Below are 16,422 nucleotides of genomic sequence, written 5' to 3' on the forward strand. Positions count from 1 at the left end.
TTTTCATATTTCTTTTGCTCTGTTTTTTTTTGTGGGTTTTTTTTTTTGTTTTTTTTTTTTTTAATGGACTTGCTTTTCCAGTAACAGTGATACTGAGAACTAACACAGAATCAGTGGACGAAAATGCCATGCCGTTATGTACTTGAATCCTCAGAGCTCTGAAACAGTCTTTTTTTGGTGTTTCCCATCAGTAAACTTGATTAGTTGTAATAATCTCATAGCATAGGTCCACCAGAATATATGATTAGCCCTTCTGTTTTAATGGAAGTATGAGGGGAACTCAAGAAGAAAATTTCACTGTGTCATTTCCTATCCTCACTATAATATCCTGTTACCAAACAGGTGTAAAAGAACAAGCCTCAAGTTATTTATGTAAAATATCTCTCTGTGATGGAGCTTGTTTTCTGTGTTTCTAATAATTCTCTGCTTAATATATTCTGTGCAAGCTCTCCTAAGAGAGATACTTTGACTATGCATATTAGAAAATCTGGCGCACCGAAGAAAGGTAATTGAAGTGGAAACTGTTGGAATAAGTAAAGATAAATGAGATGAAATGTTAAGTTTGATTAATAGGGAGACCCAGAATGAGATTGGGTTTGGTGGAACAAAAGGTAAGTGATGTCAAAGTAATATGATGTATCAATGTTGAGTTTTTGTTTGAATTACAAGTGTGAAGGCGAGGCAGGCTGGGAAAAATCAGCTGGAATGAGGATGAAACAGACCTTTAAATGGTTTTACCAAGTTTGGTAGAGTAGTCCCCAAAGAAGGGTAGCAGATTTAAGTAGGATCTGTTACTGAGACTGTGAATAGAGGTAAGAGCAGAGTACATTTACTACATTTGAGAACTCCACAGGAATGAATTCTATTCAGTCTCTCTGCCTTCAGGTGACTGTGAAGACTACTGCTATGTGAAGAATGATAGGAATCAAAACCACAGCATGTGTAACAGTATTGCCAGGAGCATGACTCTAAATGATACAGGTTAATAAGTGATCCCAAATTTGTTCACATTTTATGCTCAGATGATTTCCCATAGAAAAGAAAATGTCAGGCAAGACTTGAAAACTCGGAGCACAATCTGGGCTCCTAGGGCACACTTATGATATTTTGTACTCATTCCTGTATATCTTGATTCTTATCAGAGGCTTCTACATTGTCAGGGTAAGTGAACTAAAAGCAAAGTGGAAAGGGGAAAAAAAACCCACTCATGCATGAAAGTGGCTCATCTCTGTCCCATAATGCAGGACTAAATAATATAGACTAAGCAGACCGACTTGGGAATATCTTGAAGTAATGAAGATTGGTTTGCTGTGTTGTCTGTTTAACTAGATGGTTTCAACACAAGTGCTGAATATCAATAATAAATATTGCATATCTCTAATAGGTTCTGAAACCACTTATGTAATGTGCATGTGTACATCAATTAGGAACCATACAAGGTAACTCTCATGCCATATGTATCTATAAATATGCGAGTATGATTATTATAGGCTTTTAGGTTGTGAATACTGCATCACAAGAGACCACATTTAAAATAAAAAGTTGATGTACATGTGAATGATGATAATTTTTTTCTTTCATTTGAAAATTTTTCACCACTGCTTTTCTCTTATGTTCTGTCTTTTCTTTGACTTTTTGTGGTTGTTTCCTCCGTGACTCCCTCATATGAGTACTGAATAGTGATAAGAAAATTCTCAGTTCAGCACAACCAAATTGATACTGCTGTCCCAAATACTACTACCATTTTTTCTCTTTGCTGTTGTGACAGATTGATTGTCCTATATTTATTCAAGTCCACAATTGGATTATCAGTATTGTAAACCTTTATTATATGGCTTATGCTAAAGTAACACTGCATCTCTGAACTTGTACATTTTATTTTCACAGGAACAGACCTGTAAAGATGTTTATGTGGTGGTCTGCTGTTTTACTTCTTGGATGCATTTTGCTGGGAGCAGATGGGTGGCCAGTCAAGGAAGGATACGACTTTAGGCCCTATCAGCCCCTAGTAAGGTTACGGCACAAGGTATGGATTATTCTCTAATAGTTCTTTGGTTTCTTCCATGGTCAAGGGATAAATTACACTCCAGCCTTGTATTTTTTGTGGTTATTGGAGTAGTGGAGTTGTTAAGAAATTAACTTTTTCAAAGAGATTGAGATAAGATCTGTTTTAGCTTCAGAAACTAGAGATTGGTTATATCAACAGAAACTCAGAGGGAGAGCTATGAGAGGCATTCTCTTAAAGCAACTGTCAGCATCTTCTTAAGGCAATGACCTGTCCCAGTCCTCAGTAAATTTCAGTCCAGGCAGCAAACAGGAAACTGCCCATCAAAGAAGAATGGTGTCAAAATGAACTGATGAACAGAAACTTGTTTGCAAGAGGTAGATGCTCCAAGTGCTTGCTGAATTTAGCAGTTTTGGACCATGGCATAGTGCAGATGTTTTCTGAGTTACATGTACTATTCAACTAGTGCACACCATTAAAATTTTGCCCACCTAATGCTCCTTTGTCATGAATCCAGGACTTCCAAAACAGTTTTCAGGTAAAAAATCCTGTCCTTCTTCTGGTAGTTAAAAGGGAAACTTCTGTGGTGCTTCTGTAAAGCAAGGAAAAGGGCTGTAATATTCCCATGGGCTGTCTAAAGTTAGCATAGATCTGATCAACTTAATTCCTTAAGTACTATAAAAAGCAAATTCAACAAACACAAATAGAGAGATGTTCATGGAGAGGTCGTCATGGGAGCAACATCTGAAGCACCTTAAGAACTACAGTCAGGCCAAAAAATGTCACTCTTCTGAATTTTTGTGCTACAAGTAAAAGGTCTGAATTATAGACAGAAATTCTAAATGTTAGTTACTACTAATGTTTAAAGATACTGCTAGTTTTACTTCTCAATACTTCTTGTAAAGTATGAAAATTATTTCTTTTTGGTCCTCATTTTAATGAAAAGACCCAATATTGTGTGATTTTTTCTCAGCATATAAGGAGGATCTGACAACATGAGTTCCCAAACAAGTAAAACACTTGCCTATTAGCTAATTAATGCATGCTATGTAGATTAAATACACAAAGTTTCTTAACAGATGGAAAATAAATTCTTAAAATTATACAATTATATACCCTCTAGGGAATGTTCTCAATCAGAATAAAAACTGAATCAGGCCACAGTCAAGGAAATAAAGAACTGTATCAGCACACAGTTTTTATGCTGTTATTCAAAACTTTGTCTCATCACTTTATTTCCATTTGACAGCTGTAAGAAAACTAAAATAAAATAGCACAAGAAAAAGACTTTGAAATCTAGAAGGAAGAGAGAGACTAGTAATGAAACCATGGAACGAATCATATGAGACAGAAAACATAAAACCATGAAAACTCTGAGAACAATGAAGGACAAAATATGGGGTATTCTGAGGTTAGATGGTCTCTGATCTTAATTAATATATGTGGAACTATTCATATGTTGGCATTTCTTAATTATACTTTAAACATACTGACAACCCTCATTTAATTATTGGAATAGACTGTAAGAAACTTTTCAAGTTTAATATTGGGGGAATCACACATAGACATATGCAAAAAACATAAAAATAATTAAAACTTGATATGAAAGATTGTATTGAAAAATATGGTGGGTTTTTTTCTTAGGCAACATGTCTAGATAAAAAATGTTTTAGTATAGTTCAACTTTTGGTATTAGGGACATATGTTTCTACCAAAAAAATCTAAGAGTGTAAAACTTTTCTAAAGTCAATTTTAAAAACCAACTTTGGCACAGATACGCAAAATGTAAATAATATGGTAAAATAAACATTCTGCTTCAATCACACACTTAATAAATCAAGTGCTTAGATTAAGTTATGCCGATAGAATACTTACTACAAACAGGTGATAATGAATATATGCAGTTATATTTTTTTCTTTGATCAAGCAATATGTATGCAAGTTTATGTGTGCAGAGATAAAAAAAAAAAGATTAATCACTTGCTCTGATAAAGGGGAATTTATCTGACTTGAACAATAGTCCAACTAGAGCAACTTCAAATGTCAACCTGCAGGGAAAAACAATCCTATTGGTACTTAGGTATTATCTTGAAATAATGATTGTGTTCGTGGTGGAAACAGGCATTTATATCATAAAGGTTGTGTTGTTTTAAAAGGGATTATGAATGATTTCAGCTTCTCATGCATAGAAATTACAAATAGGAATTTAGTCTATATATATGATAATCTGAAAGCATAAGAATAGCATTACTATGGAAAAAAACTTTATAAATAGGGAAAAAATATGCATAAGAAAATATTATTTTACTTTGAGCACTGGAACAGATTACCCAGAGAGGTTGAGTCTTCATCTTTGCAGATATTTAAAAACTGTCTGGACATGGTCCAGGGCAGCCTGTTGTGGGTGACCGTGCTTGAGCAGGGAGATATGACAGGGTGACCTCCAAAGGTCCTAATATTCTTTGAGTCTATACTTCATTATAATACACCATTAATTATAGTAATGTTCATTATCACAGCTGTTATGATGGTAATGAAGATCAAATTTTTGTCTGCATTGTTTATATGTGAAATATTCAAACCCAGGAAGAGATGAGTTCTCTTGAAACAGAACTGAGAAAGATTATTACAAAGCACAAAAATTATTACAAAACAACAAAGTTGTTTTCAGTCCCCTTCCCTTGTTTAACTGCCACGGCTTACATTTATGTGGCTATGCTGAAAAGTGCTAGGCTGTGTCTGAACAGCATGTGAATTTCTTGTTAAGCCAGGTAATCCTTGGTTCTTCATTTGTCAAAACACTGGAAAAGTTTGTAAGGTACTTTCCATTTGGGAGTCTTCTTGCATTGCTGCTGAAGTATTGTGAGCAATTTGTTAATACCTTGGTTCCCACCTGATATTGTTAGGAAGTAGTTTTAGCATCCTAATGAATTTTCTCCTTGTCATTTGCATGCCTCTTACAGAGACCAATGTTTATGCAATATCTTCAGTGAAAGAGTGTATGCTCTGAGATTTCCAGGTATAAACAGGCAGGTGGCAGCCAACAGAATGGCAACAGTTGGCTGCCGATTCCCTGTCAGACGCTAAGAAATATGGAATATAGCCTGTACATCCATATGTATGCTCCAGAGCATGCCAACTCTGCGTATCTAACACAGCCCTCCTTGGCAAGCCAGGTGCTTCAAATGGTTTAGGAGGGAATAATACTGATGGCAGTGCCTCGTTGTTAATGATCTCATCACAGGTTCAGTTCAGTTTTAGTCTCAAGGGACAGTGGGTGAAGATGTAACTTAGTCCTTGTGTTTTGGACTCCTTTTACTTCAGCCCAAAGCTGACCTCTCGAGGTCAGGACAATCATGTTCCCAATAGTCAGGGCTAACCCCTCACTGGGAGCCAGCACTGCCCTGACAGCATGGGTGGGTGTGGGCTCTGGGGAGCCTGAGAACAGAGAGAGAAGAGAATCCAGGGAAGTCAGAGTTCAGCCTGAGCCTCAGCCTTGGCCTTGGCCTGCTCAGGATGGTCCAGCAGAAAAGAGCTTCTGTTCAGCTGAGCAGGAGCATATGGAGGATACAGCAAAGGAGTGTGCCAGCTTTCACTGGCTCCTGCTGATCTGTTGATTCAAACTTCTTTCCAGTCTTGTCCTGATTTCATCTGGTTTTACCAAAGGGCTAAGGGGAAGAGACTCAGCTGCGCAATCCTCACTCTTGTCTGTGAAATTTCTCCAGACTAAAATATTTATTTTAACTTCCTGTAAAAAATCTGCCTCTCTCCCTTTTTCCTCTTTCCTTCCCTTCTTACTGTTGCTATTAGCTGCTAAATCCATCTGCTCAACCCAGATTCACATTAAATTAGGGCTCAGGACTAGGTCAGTTTAGCGGTGTTTAGGTTACATTAGAATTAGATCCAGTTTAAAAACGTTTAAGCAGCAAAGACTTTGTCTGAATTAAACAAAGCAACAGAAGTACATAAACTTCTGTCCCAGTTTATTAAAAGCAAATTTGAATGCATGAGCACAAACCACAGAAAAAAACTCGTGACTTTTAGGTTTTTGCCCAAAGCTTATAAAATGTTCTCCCTCTACTAAGAGCACTGAAATGCCTGTAAAATATAGACAGGCCGAGTGCTCAATGATTTTATTGTCGTTTAGGATGTTGTGTCCAAGAAAGAAATGTGTGGAAAATAGTATTCCAGATTCAAAAATAGCCTGTGCTTCCCTGTGTTGTCTGGTCTCCAAACAACCTGAGATTTATAGTTCACAGTGTCTATCTGGAAAATCTGTTTACTTGCAGGATCTGAAAAGTCATAAAATTTGATCCTCTAAAATCCTCTGTCCTAGAGAGAGAGAAGGGAAAAAAGTCTATTGAAGATGAGCAGTGAATCCTGAGGACTAAGAGCTTTTCCTGTCATGTCAGTGCTCTAAAGTAACATGAGAGTGTTCTTCCCTGGGAGCTTCCATGAGCACAGAATCTATGTCCTATGAAAATTCCAGGATTAGAAGTTGCAAGACTCATTTTTACTTTTTTTTCCTCCTTACTCACTTGTAAGTACAGTCAAGAAGCCTTTGTTTTCTGTTTAAGTTTTATTTTATTTTCCTTTTCTCAGGAAAAGGAGGGGATTCTGCAATCTAATCTGATTTTTCCTGTGGGCAATAGCATTAAAAAAGCATGGGTAAATTTATTTTTTTAACACCATTACAATCACTGTGCATTAATAAGCTAATATCAAAAATTAAATTAAAATTAGACATTTTAGACATTAGACATAAATGTTAAAATTAAACATTTTATTTTTGCTATCTCTCACTACATGCTCAAAGCATTTTTTAAGTCTTAGGAAAATTGCTTCTAAAATCTCCCTGTAAAATTTCTTCTATAATCTTTCTTCCAACTAATCAGTCACTGGGGAGTGGAGTGTCAAAATCTGGAATTAAGGCAAGGCTGATGCCTCCTTTCAAGATGCCTGCTGGTACTTACTAGCAATGACTATCTATAAACTGGTAGTCAAATCAAGAGGGTCAGTCAGGGAGCAAAGGTTCATCTTAACTACTGGGCTGAACCTTTTGCTGTACCTATCTTTTTTCTTATTACTGAACATCATCACTGTGGAAAAGATTAATTTCTACCAAATAGTTTTAGGAATGATGAGATTCACATGTATTATTATCTACCTTTTGATTAACATTGTTTTTTTTTTAATTTTGCAACAAAGAATAAAATACAATGTGGTATAGGAAGGCAATGTAATTATCTTCTCCAGTAGTCAGCTTGGCCTTCTCATATTGAATCCTAGGAAGATGCAGTTACCCTCTGTATAGATAATAAATGGTTTTTTACCTTTCTGGTATTTGAGATTCAATGCAAACGCAATCTGTATCAGTTATCATTTCAGATTCTTGATTAGTATGTTTTTCATATTCTATTATGATGGCAAATTGTCATCACAAAGTGCAATTGCAGTAATAGCAAAACAAAGCCAGGAGATTTATGTGATATATTACTTGACATGATTTGCACCTGTTTAAATTTGTGCAGTGTGGATTTCTAAGATCATGAAAGAGGCCAAATACTTCAAGTGTGTGTTTATGAAATCTGGCTCTTTTCCATAGGTTTCTTGTTGCCTCTTTTTCTTCAGGTCCTCAAGATTACTCTGTAATTTAATTTCATCCCTTTATTTTTTTTTCTATCAGACAAATGCTTTAATTTGTTGTTTTTTTTTCTCGGTCACTTCCCCCATGGATTTAATACCTCTATTTATTACCTAGAAGATGTAGACTTTTATTGTCTGTATTAACCTTTACTATCTTTATTTGTTAAAATGAAAGTGATATCCTGTAGCATAGGCAATGCTAATAATGTGAGAAATAATATGCAAAAGTCAATATAAAATTATATTAAGTAATAAATATGGTGTATATGGTTTTGTGTATGGTGTATATATGTTTTGTTGGTATGCAAACTGAGCTGTACCCCAAATTGTTTTTTTAAAAAAATTAACTAAGTTTGTTAAATCAACTTAGTTTGTGATTTATTTTTCACCTCTTATCTAATTATCTATTTAAATTCTGTTTTTAAATGAAAATAATTATGTTGTTTAAGCACTGGCTTTTATGTTGGGTTAGCGTGACCTGGTTTTCCTAGCAGGCGGGCTGCAAGGGTGGCTTCTGTGTGAAACTGGCAGAGGCTTCCTTTGTGTCCAGCAGCCAGTGTCAGGCTTCCTTTGTGTCCAGCAGCCAGTGTCACCTGGTTCCAGGATGGACTCACTGCTGACCAAGGCTGAGCCAATCAGAAATGGTGCTAAGCCCTGGGATAAGATATTTTAGAAGGAATGAAAGTTATTGTGCAGGTATAAGTGCACTAAGCAAAGAGAGGAATGAAAATAAGTGAGAGGAACAGCTCTGCAGACACCAGTGTCTCTGCAGAAGGAGAGGGAGGAGGTGTTCCGAGTGCCCCAGCAGAGATTCTCCTGCAGCCCAAGGTGAAGCAGCTGTGCCCTCCATGAGGATGCAGAGATTCACCTGCAGCCTGTGAAGGAGACCCACACCAAAGCAAGTGGATGCCTGAAAGGAGGCTGGCAGGGAACTGCAAACCCATGCAGAGCATGGAGCAGGTTTCCTGGTGGGATTTGTGACCCTGTGGGGAACCCATGTTGGAGGAATATGTTCCTTAAGGACTACATCCTGTGGAAGAGTGACCCATGTTACAACAGCAGCATTATGTGGAGAAGTGTTGCAGGAGGGATGGATTCAGTTTGGAGAACTTAATGAAGGACTGTCTCCCAGGGGAGGGACCCCATGCTGGAGCAGGGGAAGGGCTTCTCTCCCTTAGCAATGGCAGGAGCAATGTGGGATGAGCTGACCAAAACCCTTATTCTCCATCTACCTGCACTGCTGGGGCAGGAGAGGTAGAACTCAGGAAGGAGGGAGGAGTGGGGGGGAAGGTGTTTTTAAGGTCTTATTTTACTTTGCGTAATCCTGCTCCAATTTTGGTAGCAATAAATTCTGTTAATATCTCTAATTCTAGTCTGTTTTGCCTGTGCTAGTATTTGGTGAGTGATCTCTCCCAGTCCTTAACTCATCAACCTTTCATTATATTTTCTCCCTGCAGTCCACTTGTGGAGGGGAGTGATAGAGCAGCTTTGGTGGGCGCTGCCATCCAGCCAGGGTCAACCCACTACTATTTTAAACATTAGTATACAGTGATGTATTCCCAACTGAGGAAGTGTAACACTGGCATATAGATATAAAATAAAGAAAACTCTTCCTTACATTGGGCTTTAGTATAAAATCAAATCACAATATTTGTGCACTATTAGACTCCTTTTAAATTTGCCTCAATTAGATTGGCTAAGTATTGAGTTTTGCATCCTTGTTTCTTTTTAATATGCACATTTTAAAACATCCTTAATACTTTTATTCCTACACTTTGTGTGGTAGGAAAGAAGTTCAGAATAAATTATCTCCTTTTAGGATTAGGAAAATATATCATTATTATTAACTCTTTTTTCTTCATTGCTTACTTTTTTCTACCTATGTTTTCAGTTTTTATTTTGAACTGTGCTGATTTTACTACGTATGTGATGTGCAGTGGGAGCACAAATTGTTTTTTTTTAGATAAAATCATATTTAATGAAACAGTATAATACCTTTTTCTTTTTTCTTTTACAGTAGCCCACTGTTCTGATTTTATCTTACCAAGATGTCAGGCTAAACAACCCATCTGTACTCCCTGTGAACCATGGCATTTTAATCTTGCAGTACAAATATTTATTGTCGTAATATCTAAGCAATTTCTTAGCATTTGTTATCCTGATTGGCTTAAATCTTTTTAATTTGAAATCTTTTCAAGGAGGCATGGTAAGAAGCATTGATCTGTGTTTATGTATATTGGGTTTAGGTGAACTTGATTTGGCTTTCTTCAGCAGCCTTTCCTTTAGAGAATTTTATAACTGGAAAACTCAGTGACTTCTCCATTTTTTATAAAGCAAAATAGCAGTAAAAAAGCCCTCTTACCTTGTGAACTTACTGAAACAGGCTATGCTTGCCTTAAAATGACTTCAGTTCTGGGTAAGGTGACTGCTAAATCACAGTAGTTATTATGACATGTTGTATTTTCTCTTTTATAATTGCTGGTGGGATCATATAAGTAGCACAGCTCAGGGCATTGTATTTTTTCCTGATAACTGATTCCATGGTAAATAATACAAGACAAGAACACTACATCCATCAGAATACTCAAATCCCTTCAACCATGAGCTAAGGGAATGTGATGTCTTTCAGATTTTTTGTTTCCATTATGTAGGAAACCCATTTCCATTATGTAGCAGCATTGGTAACAACAAAAAAAAAAACCAACAAAACAAAAAAGGCAGTATCCTTTCAAAAAAATTAGGCTAAAGGATAGGATACCCATTGAAAACATTAAAGGTTTTGGTATCTGTGCTTCGGCCTGACACAGAGAAAATGGAGATCTTAATGATAGTCTAATGAAAAGATGTCTAGTTACATCTTTTTTCTTGTTATGCATTGATACAACTACAGCTAAATAACTGTAGTGTTAAGAACATGGAAGCTTAACACCTAATGCCTAAAAACATTCAAAACAAAGGTCTCCCAAACTATACTAATACAAAAATGTTGTTATTTGACTTCATTAAAATTGCTCACAGAATCACAGAATGGTTTGGCCTTGAATGTATCTTAAAGATCAGCTAGTTGCCACCCCCCTGCCTTCTCTTCTGGGGGCTGAAAAACTCCAAGTCTCTCACTGTGTTCACAGGAGAGGTGCTTCAGTCCTCTGAGCATCTTTTTGGCCTTCCCCTGAACTCACTCCAGCAGGTCCAGTGCATATGCTGGGTATCCCAGAAGTGAGCACAGTACTTGAGGTGAGGTCTCATGAGATGCAAGAGAGGAGTAAGAGATTTTTGTTTCACTTGACACATCTTTTAAGTTTTTTGAAATTTTTAAGTTTTTATTTAATGTACTTTGTTAACTATGCTCAACTGCATTCATACCATTTCTATAAATGAGCACAATGTGTAAACAATGCAGTGTATGAAGGGTACATTTATGTGAAGTAAATTTAATAGCAATAAATATTTCTATAAAATTGCATAATATTAATACCATCTGCTTAATGTTCATTGTCAGTTCTCTCAAACAACTTTATGGAATTGAATTCACCTGCTCAATGCATTCTAAAAAAATAGTATTTGAAGTAAGAAAAGTCTAACAAGCTTGTTCTGTGCCACTTCTTCCAATGAAAACAAACCAAACAAAAATTATTAGTCATTTGTTTCATGTATTGCTTGTAACTCTGGTTATGTAACCTGGAATAAACAGCCTATAATTTAAGTCTGTTTTCTAGGGACAAGTAAGGACTATCACTCTCTTGAATCATCAGTGGAATTTTTATTTCAGTAATGTTTCATGAAAATGCCATTACCTTCTATTACTATTACCTGAAGATTATTGTCATACATTAGTATGACAAGCATGCAAGAAATAAAAGTATTAATATTACATTGTCGTAATGGAAAGTATTCAACTTGTTGGTATATGTGTCATTATTTATTATTTCATAATTTAATGCTACAATTTTGAAATTAATAGTAACTACTCTATTGCAATAAGCTGATCCCCAAAATTGTAAAGGACTAATCCCACTGCATCAGATAGTTAGTGGTATTTTTATAAAGGTCTGAGAAACCATTGCATTGGTCAGTCTGACTTTCCATCTAAAGCTCATCTATTTATTTCATTGTTCTTTAATTCGTACTCTAAGTGAGGCATGAGGAAAGCATGGCTTTCAAAGAAATTACTGAATCTTCTAGTATTTTCTATACCTTCATATTTTCAAAGATTTCTTTTTATGGGTTGTTATTATTATTAGCAATTAGTATAGCACAGAGCTTACCATTTGGATTCATCTGTCTTGTTTTGGCAGTGACAGCTTCCTGGGAACTACTCCATCATTAGATGGAATAAATGCAAACTCATTGGCTTGGTACAAGGAAATATTTGCAAGACATTATTTGAAGTTTATTATTCATAACAAGCCCTATTTTATTTTTGTTTACTTGTATCAGTCTAAGGGAAGAAAAATAGAGGTCATATATAGATATAGATATTATATTATTATTATATTATACTATTATATATATATACAAAGGAACTGTAATTAGAAATACAATCATAATTATCAATTAGACTAGAACTTCAACTATTTACTAGATTATTATTTCAGGTCTCTGCAACATTATTTTTTTAAGCTAATTGTTTCCAACATGAATGCCAGGAGAAAATAGCTAAAACCTTTACAGTACATTGCCTACTACACAGTAGGAACGCTGTAACCAATTATTAGCATATCTGCGGAATATACACCTGCACTTCATAATTCATTTTAAAAAATAAGTTGAAATTCACCAATCAAATACTGAGTTAATCCTGAAATTTCTAAGATTCAGTAGAAGAAAATATGATCTTAATTTTACTTTCTAGTTTCCTAAATGCCAAATGGTAGGTAATATGACACAACCTTTCATCAGATCTCTGGTTTAAATGAATATATTCCTCAAACATAGAGTTGAACACTTTACAAAAGGGCAGTTGCAATTGATTAATATTCGTATCATGAACTTCTCTTTTGGTTTGCTACACTACCTTATCTGCCCTATAAGATGAATGGTAGAAATGATCTGTTTGTAATCTAGCAATGTCTTAGCATACTGGTTTTAATCAATTCTGGTAGATAGACTACAGTTTTACCCATAATTATGTCTTAATGCAGACTAAATATTACTTGCATTCCTGTGTTGTAAGACAGTAATTGATGTTTATGCTGTCATACCTATAGTCCCTAATTGTCATTCTTACTGGAGATTTTCTTCTATCTGTACAAAAATTTGCCAGGAGGGAAAATAAGATCTGAATGAGCCTCAGACCAAATAATAAAAAGCAAAATACATTATGTGGTTTTAGAAAATTACACTTAAAACCACCTCTGAAATTTAAAAAGAAAAACGAATAGAGATTTAAGGCAAATTACTTCCATTAATGTCACTGGGAATTCTGTGGCTAAGATTCATATATAGTAGCTTCCTTTTTTTTTTTTTTTAAGTAGCACTATATTTTCAGGAAATATACTACTGTTGAGTAATTGTGAGGGCACCTGGAGCTTTAGGAGCTCAGGTAAAAGGGAAGGTAATAGAATACCCATTAAATACTGTATCCTAGAATTTCCAGGGACAATTCAGTATGCTGAAGTACTGCTTCTTGGAGATCTCTTTCCCCCTTCTTTGCCTATTCAAATCTAGAGTCTTCTCAGATAATTGTGAAATAAATATATATACACTAAATATGATTTTGAGCTATATCAGATAAGTACATTCATCTGCAGCACCTCACCATCTGTCCTGTGTTATTGCATTCCTTTCTTGGTAGGCTTGAAGAAACTACATCTTATTCTATCTATACATGGGAAAGTAATACTATACTGAGTGTCTGAGCATATAAAGTTTAATGCAAAATATGCACAAATATCAGTAATTACTTCTGTTAAGTCATTATTTATGTAGCTCTTCGAGCTTTGCTAAGGAGAGCTGTAGTCTGGATTTAGTGACATAAATTGGCTTGTAAAATCTTCAGAATATAAGTGGTTTTGTTTTATAGTAGTACATGTTTTAATGCAAAAATACACGCTGATGCTGCTGCTTAAACCATGCATTAAGCATCTTAGTGCTTAAAGTGTTATAAAAACAGCAATGCTGCACAGCAGTTTAAAATTGGTAGAATGTTCTTCTGTCATGTGCTGTGGAACTGCTTATAAATTTTGAATGTATTTGGTCTGTCATCAAAGAACAAAGTATGAAGACATCATATTAAAGAAGCTATAGTTACACTGTATTTCTGTAAGAGTGAACTGCCTAAGAAATCTGTGCAGAGTAACCTTCTGTGCATGTTCTATTGGGACTTTTTTTCCTGTTCAGCTCAGGACTGTGACTAGTTCGAGGGCAATAAATGATAATGAGATGTAAGGATAGAAGGGTAACAGCCAATGGAAGAATTAATCCTTAAATCCAGCAGGTAGATTTTATTAGATTTTTTTTTTTTGTTGTGGAAAAAATGACAAGATTTGGAAAACAGGCCTTTCTCTGCTTCAGTAAAGTGAAGGAATATATATATCTGACTTTTCATTACGGTTTCATTGGGCCTGTAGAATCATTAGGATTCCTCTTGGACAAGGTCTTACATTGGAAACAAAACAAACAAGCAAAATATTATAGTACTGTTAAGCCCCAACAACTTATTGAAATAAGAATCCTTGAAATTAGAGATAAAACCCTGAACCACTACTCAGCTGCCTTTCAACTGCAAGAGTAATCAGAGCTATAGTGTCCTATAGGGTGCTTATTTCTCTTGGGAGCTACCTGCAGCTTGCTGCACGCTGGTCTTTTTACACTAGCATTGTTTTAGAAATGTGTCTATATGGATTGTGAGCAATCCTACCCAAAAGAATTGTTGCTTTGAAAATGTACTAATCTGACTGACTCTGCCTGTTTTAAGATGGAATGTTATTTCGTGGAATGCAGTACACGGTGTATACATTTGGTATAAACAGTGTTGCTGTGTCGTTATCAGGAAGCTGCTTCAATTCAGTTGGTACTGAAGAAACATTGGGATTTAGACAGCATCTTTAGCCCAGAACTGTTTCACCTTCAGGGCAAAGGCTTTGTCTGCTCTGCTTTACATGATCCAAGGCTGTCTTTAAGAATAATATATGCTCTTGCAACCATCTAAGTTATTTGCTTTTACATAGACAGGCCTGAATGGAAAAACCTGTGGATCTTTGTGTAGAACTTCTTCCGTCCACTTTTCATCCATAGAAATCACACACTTTGTTGGAGCCTGGTCTAGAGATAGTTTTCCTTCAGAGTATGTAGATATAAACAAGATGATGAACTTTTTCTTATCTTTATTTGTTCTCTGCTTCCCCTTTGCTTTTAAGGGATTGTAATTTGCATGCAGAAAGGAACAGCTACTTCAAACTCACCTTCCTGGGTCTGCCATGATTGTTCTTCACGTTCCTCAGGGATCTAAATCACAAAACCAAGAGCCAAATCTGTGTATTTCACAGTTTACCCTTCCTGTCTCTCTGGTTGGGCTTTTCTTGGTCTGGTTTTGTTTTTTAAGGCAATCATTTCACTCTTGTATTGAGGCTCCCCAAATACTGTTGGGTTGCTTTCATATAGATTCATAAATTCAAAGCATCATCATGTTTTCTCCACAGGCCTGTAAGGCTTACTATTAACACTGTAATGTTTAGTAGTATTCCTGAGAACACCATTAATTCTGAAAACTTCAACAGCTTCATATATCACCTTATTTTTGCCTAGCAACCTTGCTTCACATCTTGTTTCCTTCACACAATCTTATATTCATGTGATGCCTTAATCAATACCAGAACAACCTGTGGCATATTATTTTCTCAGAATTTGCTGCTATAAATGCTGGCAATCTCTAAGAAGACTGGCTGTGTATGCAGAATACCAGTTCAAGAATGCTGCTGCAAACATTAAACTAAAAAGCTTTCTGCAGTAAATAGTGTTCTGACAAGAGCAAGAGGAAAATGGTTCACTTTTTGCACATTCTTTCTTCCTTACCATAGTAAGCAAGGCCTTGCTTACTGCTGCTTAGAGAACAGCTTTACAAATGTAAATGTCATTGCTTCTGCTTTGCATTCATTTTTAGTTTAAATTGCAATTGTACTGCAGTTGCTAAGAGTCTGCTGAAGTCTGATTCTGTAAAACTTCTTTGAAACACAAATGTTCAGCCTAACGTCATTGATCAAATTGGGTCTGAGAATAGTTTACCAGATTGCTTTGTGCAGTATGTGTGCTTGTACTCCCTGGCTGTGACCATGCTGCTATTTCACCCATGAATAAAAAGTTTCTGTACATTCATAATTCAGATTTCTTGTAATTAAAGTTGTTGTATTAATTTAAATGAACAGAATGTTAATTCAGCTACTATAGCTTGTACAAGTTTTAACAATAACAACTATTCTGGTACCTCTCTTAATGAAATACTTTCTTTAATAAAAATTATTCCATTACTACTATGTTTATTAATAAGAAGAAATTAATAATATTAATACTATTAATATATTAATATTGTTATCTATATAGTACCCCTGCTGCAGAATTAGCCATAAAGGTAATGAACACAAAACTGATTTTCCGCATTTTAACTATACTGTATTATATGTCATTTATTAATGGTAGCTTTTCATTTTAAAATGTTAGAAATGCAAGTAACTTTGCACTCCCTATTTCATCAGCTTCTGTAATTAATGGTGTATGTTTATTGAATTATTTAAATGTTTGTCACAAGTCAAGGACAATCTACCATATGCTTTACA

The 16,422-nt window shown here is 35.5% G+C and overlaps 1 protein-coding gene across 5 annotated transcripts in view; it reads left to right on the forward strand.

Moving 5' to 3' along the window:
• The window catches only part of FSTL5 (follistatin like 5), a 381,034-nt gene that overhangs the window by 127,691 nt on the left and 236,921 nt on the right, over positions 1-16,422 (forward strand). For 4 of the 5 annotated variants that reach the window (XM_088056863.1, XM_005517596.3, XM_014259202.2 and 1 more), the window contains one exon: positions 1,888-2,026. In XM_088056863.1, coding sequence (XP_087912989.1) covers positions 1,904-2,026 — 123 coding nt within the window. In that variant the 5' untranslated portion in view covers positions 1,888-1,903. Of the gene's footprint in view, positions 1-1,430; positions 1,440-1,887; positions 2,027-16,422 lie in introns of those variants that run through there. The other variant, XM_088056865.1, reaches the window with a different exon arrangement.

The sequence above is a fragment of the Pseudopodoces humilis genome, chromosome 6 (assembly GCF_049639895.1).
Source record: "Pseudopodoces humilis isolate 2021_Gansu_Grassland_sample_001 chromosome 6, ASM4963989v1, whole genome shotgun sequence".
Classification (NCBI taxonomy): domain Eukaryota; kingdom Metazoa; phylum Chordata; class Aves; order Passeriformes; family Paridae; genus Pseudopodoces; species Pseudopodoces humilis.